The sequence below is a fragment of the Lissotriton helveticus genome, chromosome 6 (assembly GCF_964261635.1).
Source record: "Lissotriton helveticus chromosome 6, aLisHel1.1, whole genome shotgun sequence".
Classification (NCBI taxonomy): Eukaryota; Metazoa; Chordata; class Amphibia; order Caudata; family Salamandridae; genus Lissotriton; species Lissotriton helveticus.
Genome location: NC_136067.1, coordinates 284269735 through 284294201, shown reverse-complemented (window position 1 = coordinate 284294201; position 24467 = coordinate 284269735). Strand labels below are relative to the sequence as shown.

The following is a 24467-nucleotide window of genomic DNA, read 5'->3' as shown; positions in this document are numbered from 1 at the left end:
ATTAAGTATAGGAGAGAGTAGTAGGGGTAACCAGAAATAGCTCACAGATATAGTATGAGCATGCTCATCAAACCCAATGCAGTAATATGTTGACAGAGCATCTACCTAGGGAATTTTAGCACAGTGAATGTTATACTTGACTTCCTACATAACCACTGTATTATACTAATTTCATATGTATTTGTTGTAGGGAGAATTTACTGTTGACCCCCTTTACATGACATAATATTTTAAGTCTTGACAAAGATGGTGTAAACTGCTGTATCCATCGAAACGCGTCAACGCACTTTCCAAGTACAATTCAAGATCCCATCACTTGTGTTGAAATACAGATTACATCTATGTATATAACAAAGTGAAGTTATAGGATATCGAATGTACATGCCGTATTGAGCAAACTTCATGTCTTACATGTTTCTGTCTGTTTTTCCAATTATGCGGGTCATAATTGATATTGTATTAGCTTTATTTTAGTCGTGATTATTGCACTCTGTACAAGTTGTTTGATTTTAGGACATTTATTATATTGTGTTTTTAATATTGTATGTATGAATTTATACTTGTAATAAAAAATATCAATTTTTTTATATATGGTTATATATTGATTGTTTTCATATTTGTTGAATTGTGGATTGGCATCAAGGGGATATTTTTTTCATAGGTGGTTGAACCTCAATTCCCTTGACAAGATCAAGGGGTACCTCTGTCTTTTAAATATTCTGCTCATTAAAAGCCAACATGTTTCATTGCCAGGGGGAAATAACTCACAGCCTGCACCAGTATATGTCTATTTTAGTGTTCCTGCAGGAGACACAAGTAAAAACAACAATGCACCATGATCAGTTGGCACCTTATCCCAAATAGCAAATGACATTTCCTTTTTAATAAAACCACTCTTATGTTGTCATAGTATTTACCAGGATATAGCCCTACTTGGGCATACCTTTACTCATATGCACATGTGAGTGTGTGGATATTCACAGTCTCACTGGCTCTCTCAGTCTTTGCCTCTGTCAATCTGCAGGACATAGTCAAGACTGGTGAAACTCAGCGTTATACAATGAAGGGCATGTCCCTATCAAATACATCATGGTATGCCTTGACTGTGGTTTTATCCGCTTTTTACTATCCACGGGGTGTGCTAAGGTTATACTGATACTGCACCCCACTCTCCCAGTAGTGCCCCGGTATCTTAAAAAACTTAATGAAGCTTAGCACGTATTGGTTCTAAAATCAGCCCCCCATCCTTGTAAACACGGGGACTAAACTCCCTTGGTACATGTCTGTTTGTAATCATGCCCCTTGTTCCGAATCTACGCTGCGCATTGGCCCCCCTGGGGATCCTGCTTACCGTGACCGTGTGTGTGACCGGTCCAGGCAGCGTTCGATATTTTTATGGAGGCGGGTGTGATGTGTCATCATGCGCATCACAGAGCCTCCTCCGAGCGTCCGCTACGATGTACGCAGGGTAATTGGAAACCCGGGCGCCATCATGGAATGGATGTGCCCCAGGACCCTGAAATGTAATTTAGTCGCACATAGTGTTTACTCACCTCATATACCGGGAGCAATGTTGGCAAATTCACAATTTCCCTGAAACTCTTGTTTTGAGCAATAATAGAGGTATTAACATCCTTTAAATAATAAATGTAATGCCTCGTTCACCATCAATGTTCAATTTGCTGCAGTGTTGGGTTTTGTTGTTATACTTAATTACATCGCGATTCAAGTGGAGATGGTGTTTTAATTTTACTAAATCTAAGTTTCCTGCTGCCTTCGTCATGTAATCACGAATTGACGAAGAGAAAGATGGCTGAGCTCCACAAACAGGCAAACCTGACTGGAGGAGGGAAGAACAGGACACCTGCCCTGACTGAGCTCGAGGAGCTGGTGGAGTCCACCATCGAACCAGACAGCGTCTGTGGTGTGGGAGATGCAGACAGCTCAGCCCGAGTTGCCACTAGAAAAGGTAAGAAGCATGCACAGCAATCACCTCCACCCCATCCCCTTCCCTTTCCCCTTACCCTTCCCTGTCCCCTTCCTCTATGTGGTAGTGTTAACCCCACTCCAGTACAGGTAGCAACATACCCCAGCAATGCATTATGGGAGATGTAGTCATAGAAACACCTATCATGTCAGACAGCACACCAAACAACAAGGCATGCGACACACATCAGTGATAAGCAAGCTGAGGCAATAGCAAGTGTTTTAGAGATCAGAATTTAATTGTATTAGCAGGGCTGCAGGACCACAGAGCTAATGTATGAATTTCTGTCCACAGGCGAGACATCTCGCAGGCGTACCAAGGAGAAGGAAGGCAGTGCACCACAGAGGGAAGACACACAGGAGGCGAGCACAAGTGCAGGGAATACCACCCAGGAAACTGCTGCACCACCAGCACAGCTAGCCTCCCAAGACCTTCCAGCGACACCACAGCTGCAGGCCTCACAAGAGCGTTTTGGCTCCCCACTACTCCAGTCCTCACCTGAACTGCTTGCGTCACTGGCTGTCACAATACCTGCAGTCCAAAAAAGAAAGAGGCATGTAGTTGCCACACTAATAGAAATGGAGTCATCAGTAGGAGACACGGTGGGGGGTGATACAGCAACCTTGGCCCGTGAGGACAGCACTGCCAATCAGCAGTCCAGCGCTGAGGGGGCCCACACAGGTGTCAGACGCCGCAGGGCTAGAGACAGCAGTGAATTGCAACATGATGAGGGTCCCAGTGTCTTCTGTGGACTGAAGAGTAGCATGGTCAAAGTACAGCGCATGCAGGGGAAGGCCATCCAGTCCGTACAACGCCAAATGAGGCATCAGCTCAATGGCGGAGGGGAGTAGAGAGATGGCTGCGGGTATGAGAGAGATGGCTGCGGGCATACGGGACTTGTCCCAGTCTGTACTGCTCTTGTGCAGCAAGCTTGACCAGGACAGGGCAGCAAGGCAGAAGGAGAGGCAGTGGGCAGAACGACATACGAGGGCAGTCAACCGCCTGGCCACTGCCACTTCCCTGCTTTGCAGGTGATGTGTAAACATGCAGGAGGGACTGGCACACAGCAGCAGTGAAGTCTCCAGGGGCCTTGTGGGGGTGAAAAGTGCTGTTGAGGTGCTGCTGACTGTGCATTTGGCACATACTGTTGCTCTGGATGTGGGTGAGAGTGAGTAGGGCACCAGTAGGAGCAGCATGATAACCCCCCTATTACTGACACACGGAGGATGTGTGTGCCATCAATTCAGCCGATGACATGTAGGAAGTTTGCCATTTGGTAGAAGTCAGTCTTGGTCTTTAACAGTTCCGCATGTGTGTCAGAGAAGCTGATGTAATGATGCATTCTCTGCATCATGGCCTCCAGGAACTTCCTGAAGAAACGGGTCAGGCAGCTCTGGGACACACCACCTATCACAGCTATCACCCCCTGGTAACTGCCGGATACAAGCAGGTGTAGGCTACTGAGCACCTACACATGTGGTGGTATGGCGTGTGCCCTTGGTGTGGTGGGTGCTCCAGGAGTTGGTGCAGGCCCCTTATCAAGTCCAGGATGGTGTGGGGGTGTAGCCTGTACCTTTCATGGATCTCTGCCTCAGTAAGTTGAAAGAGTGTGATCCGCTATCAGACACAGGGTCAGGCTGATTTGCATATGGCCATGTCGCAACTGGGGTGGCAGAGTGAGCTAAAGAATGGTGATGGATTAAACCCAGATCAGTTGACTGGGGGTGAGTGTTTGATTTGCTCAAACGCTCCGTCCATCATCCCCTTTTTTATTGCTTTGTTCGCCCTAAGTTGGCAGGGTATGCTCAGACGTGAGTCCCTTGCTCACTTTGCCACTGGATTCAAGATAGCCTGGCTGCTGAGGATTATGAATCCGAAACCGGTCCCAGGATGCTTGTTTCCGGTCCAGGGAAGACATGGCTTGGCAGTTCGGGCTGGACTGTTCCCATGAGGCACAGGGTCAGACTGATTTGCATATGGCCATGTCGGAACTGGGGTGGCAGAGTGAGCTAAAAAATGGTGATGGATTAAACCCAGATCAGTTGACTGGGGGTGAGTGTTTGATTTGCTCAAACGCTCCGTCCATCATCCCCTTTTGTATCCCATTGTTACAAGAAGCAAGTAAATTCAATCTTATCATTCAACCCACAAGGCTGCATTGTGTTTAAAAACCGAATCAAAAAAGCTTCTCTTTGTGCCAGATATCTGGCAACATCAACATGTGGTAACGCTGACACCTGTTCCAGTATAGAAAAACGTAACTGAGGTATGGTGTGTTTCTTCTCCCCACAGTGAACAGCTAAACTAGATTTGACATTAGCCTGGTAATCATACTTTTGTGTTCCGTAAGCCGGATTTTTATTTTCCTTGTAGGGTGTCCAACATATACCAGCCCACACGGGCATTTAATGGCACATACCACCATACTTGTGTTGCAATCGGATGTATGTCGTAACAAGATTTGCTTCCCAGTATGAGGGTGTGCAAATTTGTCACCCGTGATCACTTTACCACAGTGGCCGCAGTTGTGGCATTTTCGCATACCCAACATTGTGGTACTTTGGAGTGATTTTCATTGTTATATGCATTTTCCCCATTACAGTATGGTCACATGCCAATACGAACCTTTTTCAGAGTAGGGTCTGGGTTTTTTGAGTCGGAATTAGCTTTATCATACAGTTACATATTGAAGAACACGCTTCACTTGCATTTATTTACCGCGATCCGGCATTTTCGTATGCTGGCGTGTTAACAAATGGGATTACCAAGATGTACGTCAAACGAGCAGGCACCATCAGCTTGGGAGTTCGGTTAGTCTTATAGTCCTATGTTTACGTCACATAATCTGAGGTGGACGCCATGTGTACGATCTGACGTCACACGCGAACAAAATTTTTTTTTCCCAGCTTGAAGAACATGCTGGATGCAACGAGCCGAGTAGAGTGGAGTGTGTTACGCTTTGGTGGAGATACGGTAAGCGTTTAGATAGGGGTTTTGACGACCGTAGTGCACATGTCATGAAGTTTTACGGCTGACGTTTGGTTTGCATGTTTTTTTGTGTTTACAGCTTGTCAAACACAGTTGGAGAAAACTTTGGTATTTTTCATAGTAGACGACACCACGAAAACTGATAGGTATGTGGCACTTGTCGACCAGAGGTTTGGTTAGTGTTTCATGTTATGAGCAGCATATTATTTATGCTTAATGTTTATTATGTTTTGCCCATAGCAGAGTGCACCTGTCGGGTGGGTCCTACTTAGCAGATTCTTGCATCAGATTTGTTCTCCTGTACACTGTATTCCCCTGATGAAGGTGCTTCGCACCGAAATGCATTGGGAAGTCTGAAAAACCATTTCTGTGGCGTGACAAGAAATGAAACTCTTCAAAAGAAAATAAACGTGAACATAGTGTTTGGAGTTGTTCATACAGTGTTCGGAACTTGTATTGAACTGTTTTGTTTAGAAGTAATATCCTTTATTCTTTAGGATGTTTTGATCATTAATATGCAGCAAAAATTAATAGATGAATTGAAAAATATGTTTAAGTTCCATTATAAACCATAATATGTTGAAGCCAAAATATAGCCATACCATATACGAATTCTGAACAGTGCGCGCTTGGGCTCAAACAGGCTCTGTTTGATACATGTTGCATATTTCATTACCTGGCAGGGGCTAACCAGGCCATACCAAGGGCAGCACCATTGCACAAATTTGAATGACTGATTGTTAAGTTGATTGAACATTGTTGTATAAATTGGAGTGCAGGTTACATACTCGCATTGTATAATTTGGACAAGCCAGGAAGCCTCGCTGGTGGCAGCAGCACACGCCCTGGGGGAATGCGAATGGTTTTATGACACTCCTCAGACATTTATTTTACAAGATTGCCCTTACCCAAAACTTTTTTGCTTTCCAGGACCAGATGTATCTACAGGTGTCTGGTACCTCGATTGGGGCCACATTTGCTCCTAGCCTGGCCTACATTTATTTAGGCCAGTTTGAGGCCCACTACATCAATCATGACACCAATCTCTTCCAGAGGAACATTGTCCTCTGGAAGAGATATATTGATGGTGTGCTGTGCATATGGTCGGGCTAAGAAACGAGACTCAATGAGTTTTTAGTATGGCTTAATGAAATGAAATGCCGACATTTGTAAAGAGCACAGCTACCTCCGCCGGAGGTGTCCCTGCGCTGTCCGTATACCGCTTAGGAACCCTTCCTGGCTTCCCAGTGAAATGTCCACTCCTGGGCACCCCCAAGGTGAAGCCAGGCATCCCAGCGCTGTTGGGGCCGTTGTGGAGATTAAGCAAGCTATTGCCCAGAGTTGCAGAGTGGGACCCATGATTAGAATAGGCACCGAGGCGAGAATTATCAGGTCCGAGGAAATTGAGCCCAAGACCTGCCGAGGCGGGAATTGAACCCTGGTCCTGGGCTAGACCTCTGCATCAGGGTCTGCCGCTCTAATCACTGGGCCACACTTCTCCACTAACAGCTTAGACAAGTGCTTGAAGTTCACGTGGACTGTTAGTTGAACTACAGCGACATATCTTGATCTTGGAAGATCGTGCCTATCCCTGTAAGGTTATTAAGCAGGCAAGAAAGAGAGCACTGAACACTCCCCGTGCTGCCCTGCTAGAAAGGACACCCAAGAACAGTGGAGATTGCATCCCAGTGGTCACTACATTTGGACCTTTGTCTACCAAAATTAGACAAATAATCAGGAGGCATTGGCCTCTGTTGAACACCTCCAATATGAGAATGCCTCAACCCTGATTTGCTTTCAAACCATCAACAAATCTATGTGATTGTTTAGTGCATACCCGACCCAAACAAGAACAGAGGGATACCACCGTGCCACAAGGACACTATCCATGTGGTAGTTGTTCAGTGTGTGTGCTTACAGCCCCAGCCAAGAGTGTTACTCTTGCCAATAACAAAGCCTGGTATTTGAACAGGTTTAGCAACTGCAACACCACAAACGTCATCTACAGACTCACGTGTCTTGTGACCTACATTACATAGGGCTCACGACACGCTGGGTCAAAGTCAGGATACAAGAACACCTGAGTACACTGAGTGCAGGGAAACTGACAACGAAACTGGTGCAGCATTTTCAAGCACTTAAACACACCTCGAGGGATATCCGGTGGGTTGTACTTGAAAGGGTAGTGGGTGATCACTACAATATGGAAACCAGACTAAGCACTAGAGAGGCACGCTGGATTTACCAAGAGGGGGTAGACCAGTTAGGGCTGAACGACCTCATTGGATGGAATAAGGTCAGTGTATAATTCAGAAGTGGTTATGTTTCCAACAGAAGTTGGTACTTTGCCCCAGCGATTCACTGGATCAGTGGATATATCAGCCTGCTTGTCGCATGATATTGGGTACAGACAGTATCAGAGCATATTGTAAATAGGGCACAGTTCATATTGCAGAACGTCTAGGTACAACATCCTGCCGGACCATAAAAAAAGTAGGACTGTATTAACGTGTACCCGGTAGTCATAGAGAACTAGACTTTATCACCCAACTGGGTCCATGGGAGACCCTTGAAATGTTCAGCTTGTCTTTGCTCAATAAAGTTACTGGGAGACAGACTTTGTTTCCATACTATATAATCTATTATACTATTGTTTGCCACTAGGGACTGATCACATGACAAAGGCAGCAGGAAACTTAGTTTTAGTAAAATAATACACCATCTCCACTTGAATAGCGATGTAATTAAGTATAACAACAAAACCCAACACTGCAGCACATTGAACATTGACGGCGAATGAGGCATTACATTTATTATTGAAAGGACGTTAATACCTTAATTATTGCTCAAAACAAGAGTTTTAGGGAAACTGTGAATTTGTCAACATTTCTCCCGGTATATGCGGAGGGTAAACACTATGCGTGACTAAATTACATTTCTGGGGCCCGGAGCACATCCATTCCATGATGGAGCCTGGGTTTCCAATTACCCTGCATACATCGTAGCAGACGCTCGGAGGAGGGGTCCGTGACGCGCATCATGACGCATCACGCCCACCTCTGTAAAAATATCGAACGCTGCCTGGACCGGTGTGGTGCAGAGTAAATGCCAGTCACACACGCGGCCACGGTAAGCGGGATCCCCAGGGGAGCCAAAGCACAGCACAGATTCAGCTCAAGGGGCATGATTACAAACAGACATGTACCAAGGGAGTTTAGTCCCCGTGTTTACAAGGATGGGGGTCTGATTTTAGAACCAGTACGCGCTAAGCTGCATTACGTTTTTAAGATACCGGGGCACTACTGGGGGAGCTGGGTGCAGTATCAGTATAACCTTAGCACACCCTGTGGATAGTAAAAAACGGATACAACCCCAGTCAAGCCATAATATGACGTATATGATAGGGACATGCCCTTCATTGTATAACGCTGAGTTTCACCAGACTTCACTATGTCTTGCAGATTGACGGAGGCAAAGACTGCGAGAGCCAGTGAGACTGTGAATATACACACACTCACATGTGCCTAGGGGTAAAGGATGCCCACATAGGGCTATATCCCGCTAAATACTATGGCAACATAAGAGTGGTTTTATTAAAAAGGAAATGTCATTTGCTATTTGGGATCAGGTGCCAACTGATCATGGTGCATTGTTGCTTTTTCTTTTGTCTCCTGCAGGAACACTAAAATAGACATATACTGGTGCAGGGTGGAGTGTTTGACCCACACCCTGAGGAAATTGCAGTGAGTTCTTTCCCCCTGGCAATGAAACATGTCGGCTTTTAATGAGCAGACACACAGCACTGAATAAAATTGAATAGCCAGTGTGATCTAGCTCGGTTTCAAATGAGACGGGCGGAGCCATAGGCTGGACCCCGCAGTCCCATTCTCTGGGTTATGTCTGCTGCACACTGATATTGACTGTCTGGTGCATAGGCAGTATTTGATATCACACCTTAGCACCTTGTCTTTTCTTCTTTTCTTTCACTCACTTTAACACTTTTTTTTTCGGGTTGGTGGTTGCTAATGATGAGAACCTGAGAAAGCAGGCCAGTACCTTCCTGCTCACTCCCATGGTGTTACTTCCGTGAGGCACCACCAACCCCCTTTCACATTTTTTCCTCATTCTCACAGCTGCTTTGTGCATCTGTAGCATGATCATATCACATGAGGGGATAGGTATGACTGTGGGAGATATTGGTCGAAACTAACACACCAGATAAATTAAAAAACATTTAAAAACCCCTTTTTTAGAAAAATGGTGACTTACGTCCTAATAGCATAGACTGTATATGACTAACCGCTGGCCCAACAGATTGTCTGAGATACCAGAACGAAGTGGTTAGGATTTGAGCAGTAGATTCATCCTGTGAACAGGTCCTGTGTTGTGAAAGACAGTTAAACACACCTTTCTGCCAGTGTACTGCTGGCTTGAAAGAAATGGAAATGTGCACAACGAGTAAATCTGCAAATCCCTTACATTTGCAGATTAACTCTTTGTGCACATTTGCATTTCTTTCAGGCCAGCAGTACACAGGAAGAAAGGTGTGTTTAACTGTCTGCTTGGCTTCTGTTTCCCAGCACAGGAGAGTCCCTGAATAATGCTCCAGGGAAGGCATTGTAACTACCCTGCCTGGAATCTTTTCTTTTAGCAAAGGAAGAGCGCGACCCCCTTCCCATGACTCCACAGTGCCCCTTTGGGTCGCGCCCCACAGATTGAAGTCCTCTGGTGTAGAAAGATACCTACATATCAAGGCCTAAAACAGGGGTGCATTTTAGCAGCGCACTTTTTAATCTTTTTATGGCAGATCTTACACCAGTGATGGACCAGGCGAATTCTTTTCTCCCATGTCTGGGCCCTTTTCAGCTCACCCACTTATTATACACTGATGAATTTATTTTATTTAGTCAAACCAAAGTGAGCTTGCAGAAATCACTGAATACACCTATGCAAAAAACAATCACCTGGGGGTAAATGTTACAAAAACCAAAACAATGTCACTTAACACCTCTCTGGGCCGTGCACCAAGATTTCTAATAAATGGAACTTACCTCGAGTCAGTAGTGCACTATAAATACCTGGGCCTACATCTATACTCAAAAGTAAGCTTCATGGCGCGCACTACAAGGCATGGACCGGGAGTACCCTTATTTTTCCTCAGTACATGAGTCCTTTTCCTGCCTGGATTATATATTTGTTCCTGTGGGAGATATCCCTAGGGTTCAGGGGATGGACATTCTCCCGAGGGGCCTTTCTGACTCTTCCCGGGTAGCCCTAATGCTGCAACTTGGCCCGGCGCAATCACCTTTCCGGTGGCATCACTCCACATGGAAACTATAGGACTAGCAATATCTTGCACATATTTATAAGGCCATAGACTAGTACTTGGAAATAAATATTGAGTCTGTGGAGGCAGCCAAGCCCCTTCGGGTGGCTATGAAGTCCACGATACGAGGGGTAGATATTTCTTATTGTACCGCAATCCGCCGGACTCGGAAGGATGAGTTGCTGAAATTTGAGTCTCGCCGGATCGCCTTGGAGCGGTCGAGCAGGGTGGAAAGCGGTGCGCCAAACCCATGCAGACTTACTGCTGGAAGAGGCGTGGTTGGCTACCGGTAGCAGAATTTATCAATAGGGAGACAAATCGAGTAAGTTACTGCACTGTCTCTTCCAGGAAGCTGTCTGTCCCCTGACCCTCCCTGCCATAGTGGGGCTGGACGGCGGACCTTTGGTCAGCCCCCATGCCATTGCCGAAAACTTTGCACAATACTATGCCACACTCTATACCCCTCGGGAGACTCTATCTGAGGTACAGATTCACCAGTTCTTGGATGCCATCCCACCCCAGCTCTTCTCTGATGAGGCTTGAGATAGCCTTAATTGCCCGCTCACAGCGGATGAAGTGGGGGTCGTATTGGCCGGCCTTAACTCAGGTAAGGCACTGGGCACTAACGGGTATCCCTCTGAATTCTATAAGCGATACTTTACTAAATTAGGTCCCCACCTCCTCAATACTATAGAAGAGGCCGGGGAGATTGGTTGTCTGCCTCTAGATTGGCGACATGCCGAAATAGTGGTTTTCCACAAACCAGGTCGACCCAATGATTGTCATGCCTCATATAGGCCTATTTCGTTGCTTAACATCGAAGCCAAGATATTGGTCAAGGCCTTGGCCATTAGGCTCGCACCTTATATTGCCTGGGTGGTTCACCCAGACCAGGCCGGGTTCATGCCCCAACGGGCGAATTATCCTTTTCGTATTCCCCCGTCGTGGTTCCGTCAGGTCCACTCGGTGTTGGGGCTATTTCTGTGGGCTGGGAAGTCTTTTAGGGTGGCTTTAAGTACGTGCTTCCAGTCCACTTACTGTGGTGGCTTGGCTACATCCGATATACTGTCCTACTATATGGCCTCACACCTACTTGTACTGAATGAGTGGTGGTATTGGGATCGCACAGACCCGGCCTACTTATTAGATTGGACGCTCATGGGAACCCACTCCTTGCATACTATACTCTTCTCTGCACCGTTGCATCAGGCTCTTCCCTCTAATACCACAGTAGTGGTCCAGGTTTGGAAATAGGCCTTGCGTTAAATTGGATGGTGGGGTAGACTCACTAAGGAGACCCCGTTGTGGTCAAATGAGATGCTGCTCCAGATGGCGGGCCTGGCGGACATCCGAGACTGGGATGCCATAGGGATCATCACCCTTGGGGATGTGATGCAGGGTACGACCCTTAAGTCCTTTGCGCTGCTCCAACAGGACCTCATGATGTCCAAGACTCAATTCTATAAATATCTGCAGCTCTGACATGCCCTTTAGCCCCATTGATGCCAAGTTGTTTATGAGGGATCTACAGGATCACAAAATCTCCAAAATCTACCAGTCCCTGGTGACTAATAGTCCCACCACATTGGATTGACTACGGGAGTCCTGGGAGGGGGATCTGGGTCCATTAGAAAGCGAAGATTGGACAGAGGCGCTTTATTCCCCCAGAGAAGCTGCTATAGCTATGTGGCTTCGCTTAATTCAGTTTAATTATCTACATCGGGTGTACTATACCCGTGCTCGCCTATGCAGAGCTGGCTTGATAGCCTCTCCACCCTGCCTACGTTGTTGGCGGGATGATGGTACCTTTTTTCTTACGATATGGCAATGTGAGGTGATTGTGGGATTCTGGCATACAGTTTTGGCTTAACTGTCGGATATCCTGGGATGGGACCTTCCGTACTCACCCAAGTTGGTACTCCTGCACATCATGGAAGGGATTGGTGGCAATATATACAAGCACCACCTAATGTTTTTAGGCCTTACGTTAGCCAAACGTGACATTGCACGCCATTGGAGGGCTACTACCTCACCCCCCTTAGCTGCATGAAAGAATGGCTTAGACTTCAATATGGGCCTAGAGCCTCCTATTTTTAAGGCCAGAGGATGTCCACGTAAGCACACAAAGATATGGAAATGGTGGGCTGAATATAGGGGTCTTACATTAGAACCCGACTCACTTGACGTCGACACACACTGAGGGTAGTATGTTGAAATGTAGTTCAGGAGTGGCTCTGCTTAGCCGAGATCTTCTTCTTTTCTCCTTTTTTGTCTCTCTCTTTTTCGTTCCACGGGGGATGAGCAGTAACTTGTGGGGGAGGGTTTACTTACAGTGCATCGGGGGTGGGTGGTTGTTACTCTTCCTCATTGTTATTTTTCAGTTGACTTATAATTTGCATGTCATAAACTTCGATGCCCTTACTGTATCATATATGTAGCAGAAGTTCTCTGCATTAAAGAGCTATACAGAATATTCGTTACTTGACGCAATACATTTTGTTAAAAAAATAAAGCTAAGCTTCATTTAACAAAAACAATATATTAAACAAAATGGGACTGCTCTAATTCATGCCTTCACCACTCGGGCAAGGAAGCTAAACGGCCCATCATTCCAGCCGCTCTTAAGTGCAATCGCCTCTAAACTAATGCCAACAATCACGTATGCAAGCATGGCGATGGAAGGCCGGGTAACAGAAATACTGGATAAGATACAAAATAGCAGGCGAGTATTCAGTTTATGTCAGAATTCCTCTCCTGCACAAATCTGCAGAGAATTTGGCCTTGTGAAACAAGACCTATCCAGTAGAGGGGCATCAATAATAAACTGGTATAGAATTAGTCGTTCCTACAATCACCTAAATCAAGCCTCATGATTAACACTTTAACACAATAAGTCATCAGAAGTACTTGTATACTCCCATTGAACAATTAGGTTTCACAGAATTATGGACATCAGATGCGATAATGATACCTTCAGAAGGGCAACAAGCAGAACCACAAAAATGATCTTCCTGCAAGCGGACAAAAACAAGTTCAGTACCCGTTCTCATGCATGGATGTTAATAAAGCATTACACAACCTGCCTGCTGCCCCGTACATGCCTATTCCTTTCCAAGCACCCATAAAACACAGATTCCTGTCTCTACATATGGGAAACATTCCAGCATTAGCAACCATACCAACATAGAAATACAGCAGCTCAACAGTATATAGGTATTACAATGATAAGAAAAAGGATCTTATACATCTGATCTGTACCTGCCCAGGACTACAAAGGCTTAGATGACAATACTTAAAAACCTGTTTTAATGACAGACATGGGAAGCCTTAATAGCTGTTTCAATCCTGGAGATCAACAATCAAACTGTCAACTTGCAAAGTTTTGGGATATAGCTTGTCATGATTGGCTCAAAGTACTTCTTACTCGCTGATGGAAAGCATGCAATGGAGTATCCAAAAAGGTCAGAGAGGATGTTTGAACCCCACAACCAACTTGTGTGCAAAGACGAAAAATGTGTAAAGATGTGAGGGATAGAACATGGTTGATAGTTGGCTATCATAAACTCCAGTTGACTGTTTATCACCAGGTATCTATTTTTTCATACACTAATAGTAAACACGTAAAGGCCCAAAATGATGTTTTAACCCCTCTAAATAGTCCAGGTGCTTAGTTGGAAAATCGCCAAGGGACTGAAGGAAAGAATACTATTGATGGTTGACTATTTTAGATTTTAAATTGTTGTTTTATTGTCGCTATTTATTGTCATTTAGAATTGCCCTTTAACTTGCTCTCTCAATTTCCCCCAAGTTTCTGTCCGCTGGAGCAGAAATGTTCTGCATCTCAGGAGGTGATTGTTTGTTGAGGGTTTTCGCCGCACTTTGGGACTCCAGGACCCAGGAGCCATTGGTCCACGCCACTTGAGGCGTATCAGCCCCTCCCACCAGCCGCTACAAAATGCCTTGCGGCACCCGCTGTGCGGGTGCCGCATCGCAGGAGGTGATTGTTTGCTGAGGGTTTTTGCTGCACTTTGGGACTCCAGGACCCAGGAGCCATTGGTCCACGCCACTTGAGGCGTATCAGCCCCTCCCACCAGCCGCTACAAAATGCCTAGCGGCACCCGCTGCACGGGTGCCGCATCGCAGGAGGTGATTGTTTGCTGAGGGTTTTCGCCGCACTTTGGGACTCCAGGACCCAGGTGCCATTGGTCCACGCCACCTGAGGCGTATCAGCCCCTCCCACCAGCCGCTACAAAATGCCTCGCGGCACCCGCCGCGCGGGTGCCGCATCGCAGGAGGTGATTGTTTGCTGAGGCTTTTCGCTGCACTTTGGGACTTCAGGATCCAGGAGCCATTGGTCCACGCCACTTGAGGCGTATTAGCCCCTCCCACCAGCCGCTACAAAACGCCTCGCGGCACCCGCTGCGCGGGTGCCGCATCGCAGGAGGTGATTGTTTGCTGAGGGTTTTCGACGCACTTTGGGACTCCAGGAGCCATTGGTCCACGCCACCTGAGGCGTATCAGCCCCTCCCACCAGCCTCTACAAAACGCCTCACGGCACCGGCTGCGCGGGTGCCGCATCGCAGGAGGTGATTGTTTGCTGAGGATTTTCGCCGCACTTTGGGACTCCAGGACCCAGGAGCCATTGGTCCACGCCACTTGAGGCGTATCAGCCCCTCCCACCAGCCGCTACAAAACGCCTCGCGGCACCCGCTGCGCGGGTGCCGCATCGCAGGAGGTGATTGTTTGCTGAGGGTTTTCGACGCACTTTGGGACTCCAGGACCCAGGAGCCATTGGTCCACGCCACCTGAGGCGTATCAGCCCCTCCCACCAGCCTCTACAAAACGCCTCGCGGCACCGGCTGCGCGGGTGCCGCATCGCAGGAGGTGATTGTTTGCTGAGGATTTTCGCCGCACTTTGGGACTCCAGGACCCAGGAGCCATTGGTCCACGCCACTTGAGGCGTATAAGCCCCTCCCACCAGCCGCCACAAAACGCCTTGCGGCACCCGCTGTGCGGGTGCCGCATCGCAGGAGGTGATTGTTTGCTGAGGGTTTTTGCCGCACTTTGGAACTCCAGGACCCTGGAGCCATTGGTCTACGCCACTTGAGGCGTATCAGCCCCTCCCACCAGCTGCTACAAAACGCCTCGCGGCACCCGCTGTGCGGGTGCCGCATCGCAGGAGGTGATTGTTGGCTGAGGGTTTTCGCCGCACTTTGGGACTCCAGGACCCAGGAGCCATTGGTCCATGCCACCTGAGGCGTATCAGCCCCTCCCACCAGCCGCTACAAAACGCCTCGCGGCACCCGCTGCGCGGAACGCGCACAGGCGCGCGCCGGGCGAAGCCCGGGAAAAGGGCGGGCCTTCTGTGGCTGTCAGGGGCTGAAGGAGGCTGGGCTGGGCCACCCCTCTAAGCCCCCCTGGAAGAGACTATTTGAGGCTTGGAACACTCACTTATGTGGTAATTTCCACCATTTTTTCTAACCAGTCATAGCTTGCCCCGACATTTATTTGTTATTATTAGAAGTCTTTTTTGGGGCCTCACTTTTTATTATCTTTTATTGTATCTTTTTAAACGTGCATCTTAATCTGTGTTGACAATTTGCGATTTCTTGTAAACACTCTTGTCTAAGTTTTTATGATGAGTAGTATAGGTAAAAATAGTAAGCCCATTACTGCCCGCCCAATGAATAGGCAATTAGTGGCAATGACCCAACCACTCCTGAGCCTTACAGCTATTGATAAAATGCGTCAAAAAACAATAGGGGTAGTGGCAACAGCCATAGAAAATACTGAAAGGCAACTCTCAATTACCCCTGCTATGCCCCCCCTTATGCCTCTGGGGGATTGCTCTGTAGCCACAGCCAACCCCTCTGAATTCACGTCATTCCTTATGCCCTCTTTTGCTGACCTACCTTGTGCTCAGATTGTGCCTGACCTGAATGTTTCAATAGAGGTTGTCCTGTCCCCACCTCCTCTGGCATCTATAAAGGCTCACAAACCTCGTGCTAGAACCAAAAAGTCGAAACCTGTTAAAAATTCGGCTAGGAGAATAGCATCTACACCTGGTCCTGCACAGTCTGACCCTGGCCCTTTATCTTCCACCATAGGACCCCCCATCTGGGCTACCCAGATGGGGGGTCTAACGAAGGTGCTAGTATCTGCCCAGATATCCCTACACATGATTTGGCTCCTCTAAACATGCTGAAACCAACCCTAGCCCCGATTGGCCCTGGTTTAACCAATTGTTCTAATTTGCCTCCAGCCGTCTCTGGTTCGAAACAGGGTGGCCTACTCTCTATCCCAAAAATTCCTGGAAATCAGCGCCCAGAATCGGGTAGGTCCCAACACAATTCTGCCCTGAAACCTGGCGAAAATGGACCTCTAAAATGCCCTCCTCGCCCCCAGTTACCCCCAGAAGCATCTCCGTATGTGGTGGTGCTCACGGGAGTACCCCCACTGGCCAGCGAATGAAGGGAAACTTTCCCCGAGTTAAAGAATAAAATCATCTTCTGGCTAAGTAGACATAGACTTCTAATGGGAGTAGGCCAGGGGGGATTATATTTGCGCGAAGAGTCAGTTGGCTGGGGACTAGACCCAAAGACATCTGTGGTGACTGTGTAATTGTCAACTTCAGGGATCCAGAGTAGTTAGACACATATTAGCTAATGGAGGGCCATCCAATGCGGGCACTATTGATACTTGCCACCTTGGGTATTTTTATGCACAAACTCCTGTATCGGGCAGGCCAGAACCAACCTATTTCCACCATGGCGGTCATGAATTCGATTATAACATCCCAGAGGGTAATAGATTTAGTGCATTGAGCAATGTAAATTGACTACTATCATCTTCGGGTGCAGACGGAATGGTTCCGAATCGGTTTGGGAGCCATGTTGTGGAGGGTTTGAGCATAGAGGTTGGGTCCCCTGAGCAGGTTTCTAGAACTAAGGTGGGCAGAACAATCACATCCCCATCTTCTCAAAACATTGGCTCAACAGGAGGCGAAAACGAGTTGGACATTTACATACATAAGGTACCTCTACATTCTATCGTGTCCCAACTCACTGAGGAATGCCCAGCCCAAGTGGTGTCACATAGACCACTAATTGGGTCTTGGAATATAGCAGCGATGGGGTCTAAGCTGCACAACCCAGAGTGGGGGTAGCTGATGGATAGTGATGACATATGTCTGTTCCAAGAGACTTGGCTACTGTCTGCTCCCATACGGGTCCATTCACCGGCTGTGCAGGGACCCAGGGGAAGACCCTTGGGGGGGTTATGTATTTGGGTTGCTTCGCACCTAGGTTGTTCAGTTAAGATAATAGATTCTCATTGCCCGGATATCCTATGCATTGTACTTAATTTCCTGGATGGTTTGTCGTTGGCAGTGATTAACATGTATTTACGTCCCCAACCACACCAGTTGGGTTTGTCAATTCTGGATGCCCTAGAGGTTCTCCTTCCCTGTTTTCCCTCGTCGTATCATAAAATTATTGGCACCGATCTCAATTGTCATTTTGAACCGCTCATGGGCACGGTAACCTCGGACGAGGATGAAAATTGGCTGAAAATTGGCTGATTCCCGATTGTACTATGTACCCGGAAAAGCGCTTATTGCCCATGGCCCTTGTGATCAACAACTCGGTTGTATCACATTCTCTCAGGGCCTGGAACGGCAGACTTCTTCCATATGTCGCGGGTTCAAGCACCTTTGATAGACCAGGGAAAGCACGACTATAGACTATATCATGGTAAATGTAGAATTCTGGGCCCGATTGAGAGCTTTTTCTGTCATCCCAAGGGTCGATAGTGACCACAATTTATTGTCACTAGAACTATTAAACATATTGGGACACCGTAACGAACTGGGGGGAGCTGAGATCACCATTAACTTGAACCTTGTTACAGCGGCAGGTGGAAGACGAATGAGGTGGGCGAAGGTCGCGTTAGCGCCTGACAAGCTAGCTGAGTTATATTGTCATGTTGCACGCTCTCTAACAGAGGTTTCCCACCTCTTGAGCTCCAATTGCGATCCCCCCCATCTCCCCCTTCAGGGTTTGCAGTCTATTCACAACAAGCTTCTCTGTTCCCTGGCCGGTTACTTTTATACTACCGATATTAAGAGGCCAAGGGTAAACAAGCGTGAACATTGGTTTAATAAAAACTGTAGGCTGGCTAAAAACACCCTGATAAAGGAGGTAAAATCGGGGTCCCAGTCAAGCATTAGAAATGCGAGGGAAATATATAAAAGTTTGATCAAGGAGGCCAGGTCCGAGTGGGAGGCCTCAAGGTGGGAAAGTCTCAAAGTAGCTCTGGGAGCTCGTGACTACAGGTCTTTTTGGAACCTTGTTCGAGTTGGGTCCGCTGAAGGGTCGTCTGCTATCATTCCTAACTTTAGTGAAGAGGTTTGGCTGGATCATTTCCAGACCCTCTATTCACTCAGCAACCCTGAATCCCGAGTAGATCTAGCGGCCCAATTAAGTACCCCTGAACTAGTCCACCTGGAGGCCTTGGGCCTTGTTTGCCCACCCTGTACCCTCCTTGAAGTTCAGGCGGCCCTCAGAAGTTTGACGCTGGGGAAAGCTCCGGGCCTAGATAGGATCCGTGGTGACCTATATCGAAGTGAACAAAAGGTTTGGGTTTACTTTAACGCTATTCTACAGGGTCTGGAGATCCCCCCAACTTGGCTGGGAGCTGAAATCATTCCCATTCACAAAAAAGCTTCCCCTCTCGACCCGGTCAACTACCGCTCCATTAGTTTGATTGACGTCCTCCAGAAATTATTTGCCCGCTTCCTTTTAACAAGGTTGCAGAGTTGGATGGACGAACATCACATCCTAACCTCCCTCCAAGCGGGCTTCCGTGCAAAGGTTTGCACCATTGACCAACTGTTTAGATTACAGTTGGTCTACTGGAAGACGGTTTCTATTGGGGCAGGTAGCCTGTACTTGATTTTTGTGGACCTTCGGTCCGCATTTGACCTGGTCCAAAGGGATAAGCTCTGGGCAATATTGTTGGAGATGGGTGCCCCGGCCTACCTGTGCCATCTGTTCAAATGCATGCACCAAGGTACATACGCAAGGGTGAGATACGGGACGAGTGGGGAGCTGTCTGCTCCATTTCTGGTGGAATAATGGAGTGAGGTAGGGGTGCGTCTTGGCCCCCACGCTCTACTCCCTCTTCCTCAACGGGTTGATAGACCTCCTACTGGGAGCGAGAGATCTAGATTCTCCAAGTTTAGCGGGGCGCAAGATACCTGCCCTAATGTTTGCTGATGACACCCTTTTATTGTCAAAATCATCTATGGGCATACAGTGTACATTAGAGGCATTCTGCTCCTTCTGCAGACTGAGGAACTTGATTAACCTCACTAAAACCAAGTTCATGGTTTATAACACCAAACTACCCAAATGTCGTCACCCCCACCTGGATGGAACGGTGTTGGATCGAGTGTCTACCTTTGACTATCTGGGGGTTACTCTAAACGACAGAATGGATTGGGGGTCTCATATGGTTAAGGCTAACCTGAAGCTGGCCCAATCATCTGGCGGTATCTTAAAGGTCTTTAACAACACCTCTCTTAAATTGCTGGGTCCGCCCATGGAAATTTATAAAGCCCAGGCGAGAGGAGGAGCGCTTTATGGTGCAGATTTATGGGGTCATGTCAGTGCTGCCCCCCATCCCCTACTGTGAATAGCTTTATTAGGCATCTTCTGAGACTCCCCATGAGTACCCCCCTGATCCCCCTTCGGTTGGATCTAGGTTTGGTACCCATCCAGGAGATCGTCTCAAATCATCCCCTCCTGTATTGGAGACATCTATGGTCGACCCCCGAGCTCTTGAGCTATAGGGAGGACCTGGGGGACCTTCTGTCCAGGGGTAGCATGGGGAAAATCCCCTGGTCAAACCACATCAAGCAACTCTGCCACGCTTTAGGTAGGGGGGACATGTGGTCGTCTCCTGAGGAGACCTGTGCCTGGTATTCCAAGAAAACATTGAGTGTGGCACTCAAGCGCTACCGAATGGAACTCATAACAACAAACTCTTCCATGGGTAGGCTGACTAACACCTTTCTGGATATCAAGATCCATCCTCACTTTGAGAAATTTTTGGATGATATCCAGCCTCCCCTGGCCAAGAAATTATTTATCCAGTTTAGACATGGTTCATTGCCTCTTAGGGGCGTAACACACAAGTGGTCAAATGCCCTATATACCGCGTGTTCCTGCCCAGTGTGTGCGAGTAGCAGAGAGACAGATCTGCACGTTCTGCTCTTCTGCCCCTTCTACTCCAAGGCAAGAGCTAAATGGATCATTCAACTTTGTAAGTCCGGGGGACTTAGGGACTCAGGGAGGCATTCAGAATCCTTAAATATGATACCACCCCCTCATAGTGTTTGCAACGGCTAGATTTCTTCTGTCCATGTGGTACTCGAGGTGTGCAAAATTAAGAACTGAAAGTCCACAAATTACTAATCCTGCAGTAGCATAAACATTGTAACGAATGTGGTTTCCTATATGTACCATGGCTAGGGATTGTTTATTGGGAGCGTCATTTCCTTCTTAATGTACCTATACAACTTTTATTACTTCCTTTTAACCATTTTATGAATTTTCTACGTGCTTGGATTGTAATGTACGATCTCCTAAATATCCTCATTTTTAGCTGTAATTGTGCATTTTTTATCTGTAATTATGTATATATGTCTTTTTATGGTTTTTTACCAATAATAAATTTGACTGACTGACTGAAATGTTCCTTTCATGTACTTTTACATGCACCATTGAATGTATAGTGATAGGTTGCACAAAAGCTATCAAAGAAATGATTGCACAATGTGAAAAATATATCATTTTAGATTAATTTTAGGAGATGTTAGCAAATGGCAAATGTAATCAGTTTATACATTTTGTAAACATTGTTATGGTTTTAATTACCTAAAACAATGACATTTGACTTGCCTTCATGGCAGTAAATTAGATTCCTCTACTGGAGATCAAATCAGAGCACAACCTGCTGATACAATCATAGTAGAGACACCAGAGTTAGTGGGAAGAGAGATTCAGTTGCCAAAAGAATTATTTTTCTGGGGATGCAGGCAGTACTCTTGGATGCCTGATACTGAGTTAATATTGCAAATAGAGGCTTTAGAGGTTACGACAACTTATGGCTCTCTGATAGCCGGTGACCTTATATTCATTGAGCCAGGAAAAAATGGTTAGAGCGATATTTTACGGCCAACTATTTGATGATGATGATTCCAAGGAAACAGTTGTAGCCTTTCTAGATGACATACTATTGAGGACAGTATTAGAAGTAAGGATACCCACACCAGGTAGAGCTTTTGATACTGTTAGGGAAGCAGATCTGTCTCAAGTGCCTTTCACCTTGTGGACTAAGGGTCCCCATAATGTAGGCCTTATTCGTACTGCTATACCATTCAGAATTACAATAAAGGAAGCTGCTATCTTACCTAGAGTGAGGCAGTATCAGCTTCGAAAAGAAGCAGATGATGAGGTCGACCTTACTATGCAGGCGTTGTTGGAGCAAGGAATAATTTACCTTGGAGTATCTCCTTGTAACACCCCGATTTACCCGGTTAGGAAGTTCAAGGGTAATACTTGGTGTATGATTCAAGACCTGCACCCCCTGAATGATGTAGTGGTACCAGAATTACTGTTTGTTCCTGACTCTACGATCACTTTGAAAAATATTCTTCAGGATGCTAAATATTTTTCTGTTTTGAAGGGTGCCTTTTTTAGCATCCCTCTTCATCCAGACAGCCATTATTTGGCAGCATTCTCCTATCGTGGGGCTCTTTATTTGTACTCTTGTTTGCCCAAGGGCCTTGTGAGTCCCCTAGCATTGTCAACAGAGTGGTGAAAAATGACTTGTCAAATTTCCAGTGTGACAGTACATTGTTGCAGTATGTCAATGACATACTAATTTGAAGTCCTACAAAGCAGCAGTGTAGGAAAGATACCATATCTCTAGTAGCCACTCTTGCACAGAGATGATACAAAGTATAAAGAGACAAATTCCGGTATTGTCAGAAGGAAGTCCATTATTTAGGGCAATTACTGTCATCTTCTGGTCGAGGAGTAACCCTTGAAAAAGAAGCATCCATACATCAAATGACAAAAATGGTTAAAGGAATGCAGAAATTTCTTGGTTTCTGAAATTATGTGAGACAATGGGTTTTCGATAACAGCATATTAATAGTGCCTCTGTTGGCTTCCATCAGACTAGCAAAATACAGAAATGACAAGATAATATGGACACCAGAGATGAAGGAGACTTTTCCAAAATTAAAGACAGAGATAACAAATGCTCCAGTTTTGGGGACTCCTGATTATACCAAGGAGTTTTATCTCTTTTGTCATTAAAGTGGTCAAATGGTGACAGCTGTCCTTAGACAGAAATATAATTCAGGACACAAACCCATTTAATATTTTAGTGGACTGTTGGATTCAGTGATGAGAGGACACTATGCTTGCGAACAAGCTCTCGCCACTGCAGCCTTTGGGAGGCAGAAGAGCAACCCCATTGATGTGAGGGCACCTTTGACACTCTATGCAGAGCATGCAGTGTTTACTATCATTCACAAGGCTAAGACTATTCTAACTAAACCGAGAGTGTCAGGTACTGTCAGTACCACATTTGAAGGTTGGGGAGTGTCATACAGTGAGTCCTGTGACATTCTTTGCCCATCCTATATTATAGTCTGAGGATTATGGGCATGACTGTGCAACTTACATTCCTAATGAATCTAGTCAAGCAACAGGGGACCCTATACCAGGTAGCATTGTCTAGTTTGTTTATGTTGCTTCTGCTACTGACCAGGTTACAGGAGTAAGACAAACAAGTGCAGCAGTAGTCAGAGCATAACAGCATGATTCTTCTGATATACTTTACATAGTAGAGCAGTTAACATAGCTAGCACATTATTCTGCATCAGCAGCAGAATCGATAGCGGCCCTTAAGCAAGGAAAGTTATCACAATTTATTCAGATTCAGCTTATCTGACTATTACTTCCAGCATTTTAAGATGGAGTAAAAGAGGTTTCCTCAAGTCAGATGGACGTCCTTTTATGCATAGGAACCTCCTAGAGGCTTTTATAGAGGCACTTGCGTTACCACAGGCAGTGGCACTTGTGAAATGGGCAGCACATTCCAATAGACAGTATTTTGTGTGACTGGGTGATGCACTAGCAGATCGAGCAGCTAAAGATGCAGCTAGGCACACACCCCTGCCTGTGCTATTTAGTTCTCAGCATGTCCCTGTTTTGGTGGCTCAGACTGCCTCACCGCCTGAATATGAATCTAACTCTAACACAGATGAAGTCACACATCATTATGTTGAGACAGCAAGTTTCCATCTGTGAGAATTTCAGGAAGCTGCTCCACCACATGAGAAACAGTTATGGGAGGATAGAAGGTGTTCCTAGTCAGGGGATGACTTAATATATAGGTACCTAGTTACAGGTTAACCAGTGATGCCACATGATTTACTAATAATAGCACTTGATCAGTTGCATTTACCAGATCATATTTCAAAAGATCACTTGTCTATGCAAATAAAATACTGGATTGTTCCCAATTTGCATAACATGCTTACCCTGTACCTTCATAACTGTTTTGTCTGCCAACGATTTTCTCCCAAGCCTGCGTTGAAAGTGATAAACTCCATCATTCCATGAGCACATGGCCCTTTTAAAGCCTTCGATGTTGACCTTTTGGACATGATTGATAGGTGCAACAACTCTCGCTACCTCATAGTTGTAGTTTGCCTTTTTCCCGATGGATTGAAGCAGGACCATGCATCCATTGTGATGCTAAGTCAGATGCTAAATTTCTGATTTCTGAGGTGATTCCACTTCAGGGAATTCCAGAAGGAATAAGATCTGACAACAGCACACAAATCTAGGTTGTTCAACTTGAGAGATGAGACCGTATTTCTCTTCTGCCCCTAAAAACCTACACCCGCCCGACTGAATTCACAACACAGTCTGACAAGAATAGATCTCCAGGGGAAGGGGGAAAATGGGACAAAATAATAAACAAAAAGAAACACTCCACCGGTTTCAACTTCACTTGATGCCACTCATTTCTTTTGTTCAGAGTTTCAGGTACTCTTGCGTCTGTGAGCTGACTTCTATTTAAATA

General features: G+C 46.3%; 1 protein-coding gene across 4 annotated transcripts in view; it reads left to right on the top strand.

The window, feature by feature from the left end:
• Window positions 1-8026: 8026 nt before the first annotated feature.
• The window catches only part of LOC144762505 (uncharacterized), a 283272-nt gene continuing 266831 nt past the window's right edge, over window positions 8027-24467 (top strand). For all 4 annotated transcript variants that reach the window (XM_078647727.1, XM_078647729.1, XM_078647728.1 and 1 more), the window contains exon 1: window positions 8027-8104. In XM_078647727.1, coding sequence (XP_078503853.1) covers window positions 8081-8104 — 24 coding nt within the window. In that variant the 5' untranslated portion in view covers window positions 8027-8080. The remainder of the gene's footprint in view (window positions 8105-24467) is intronic.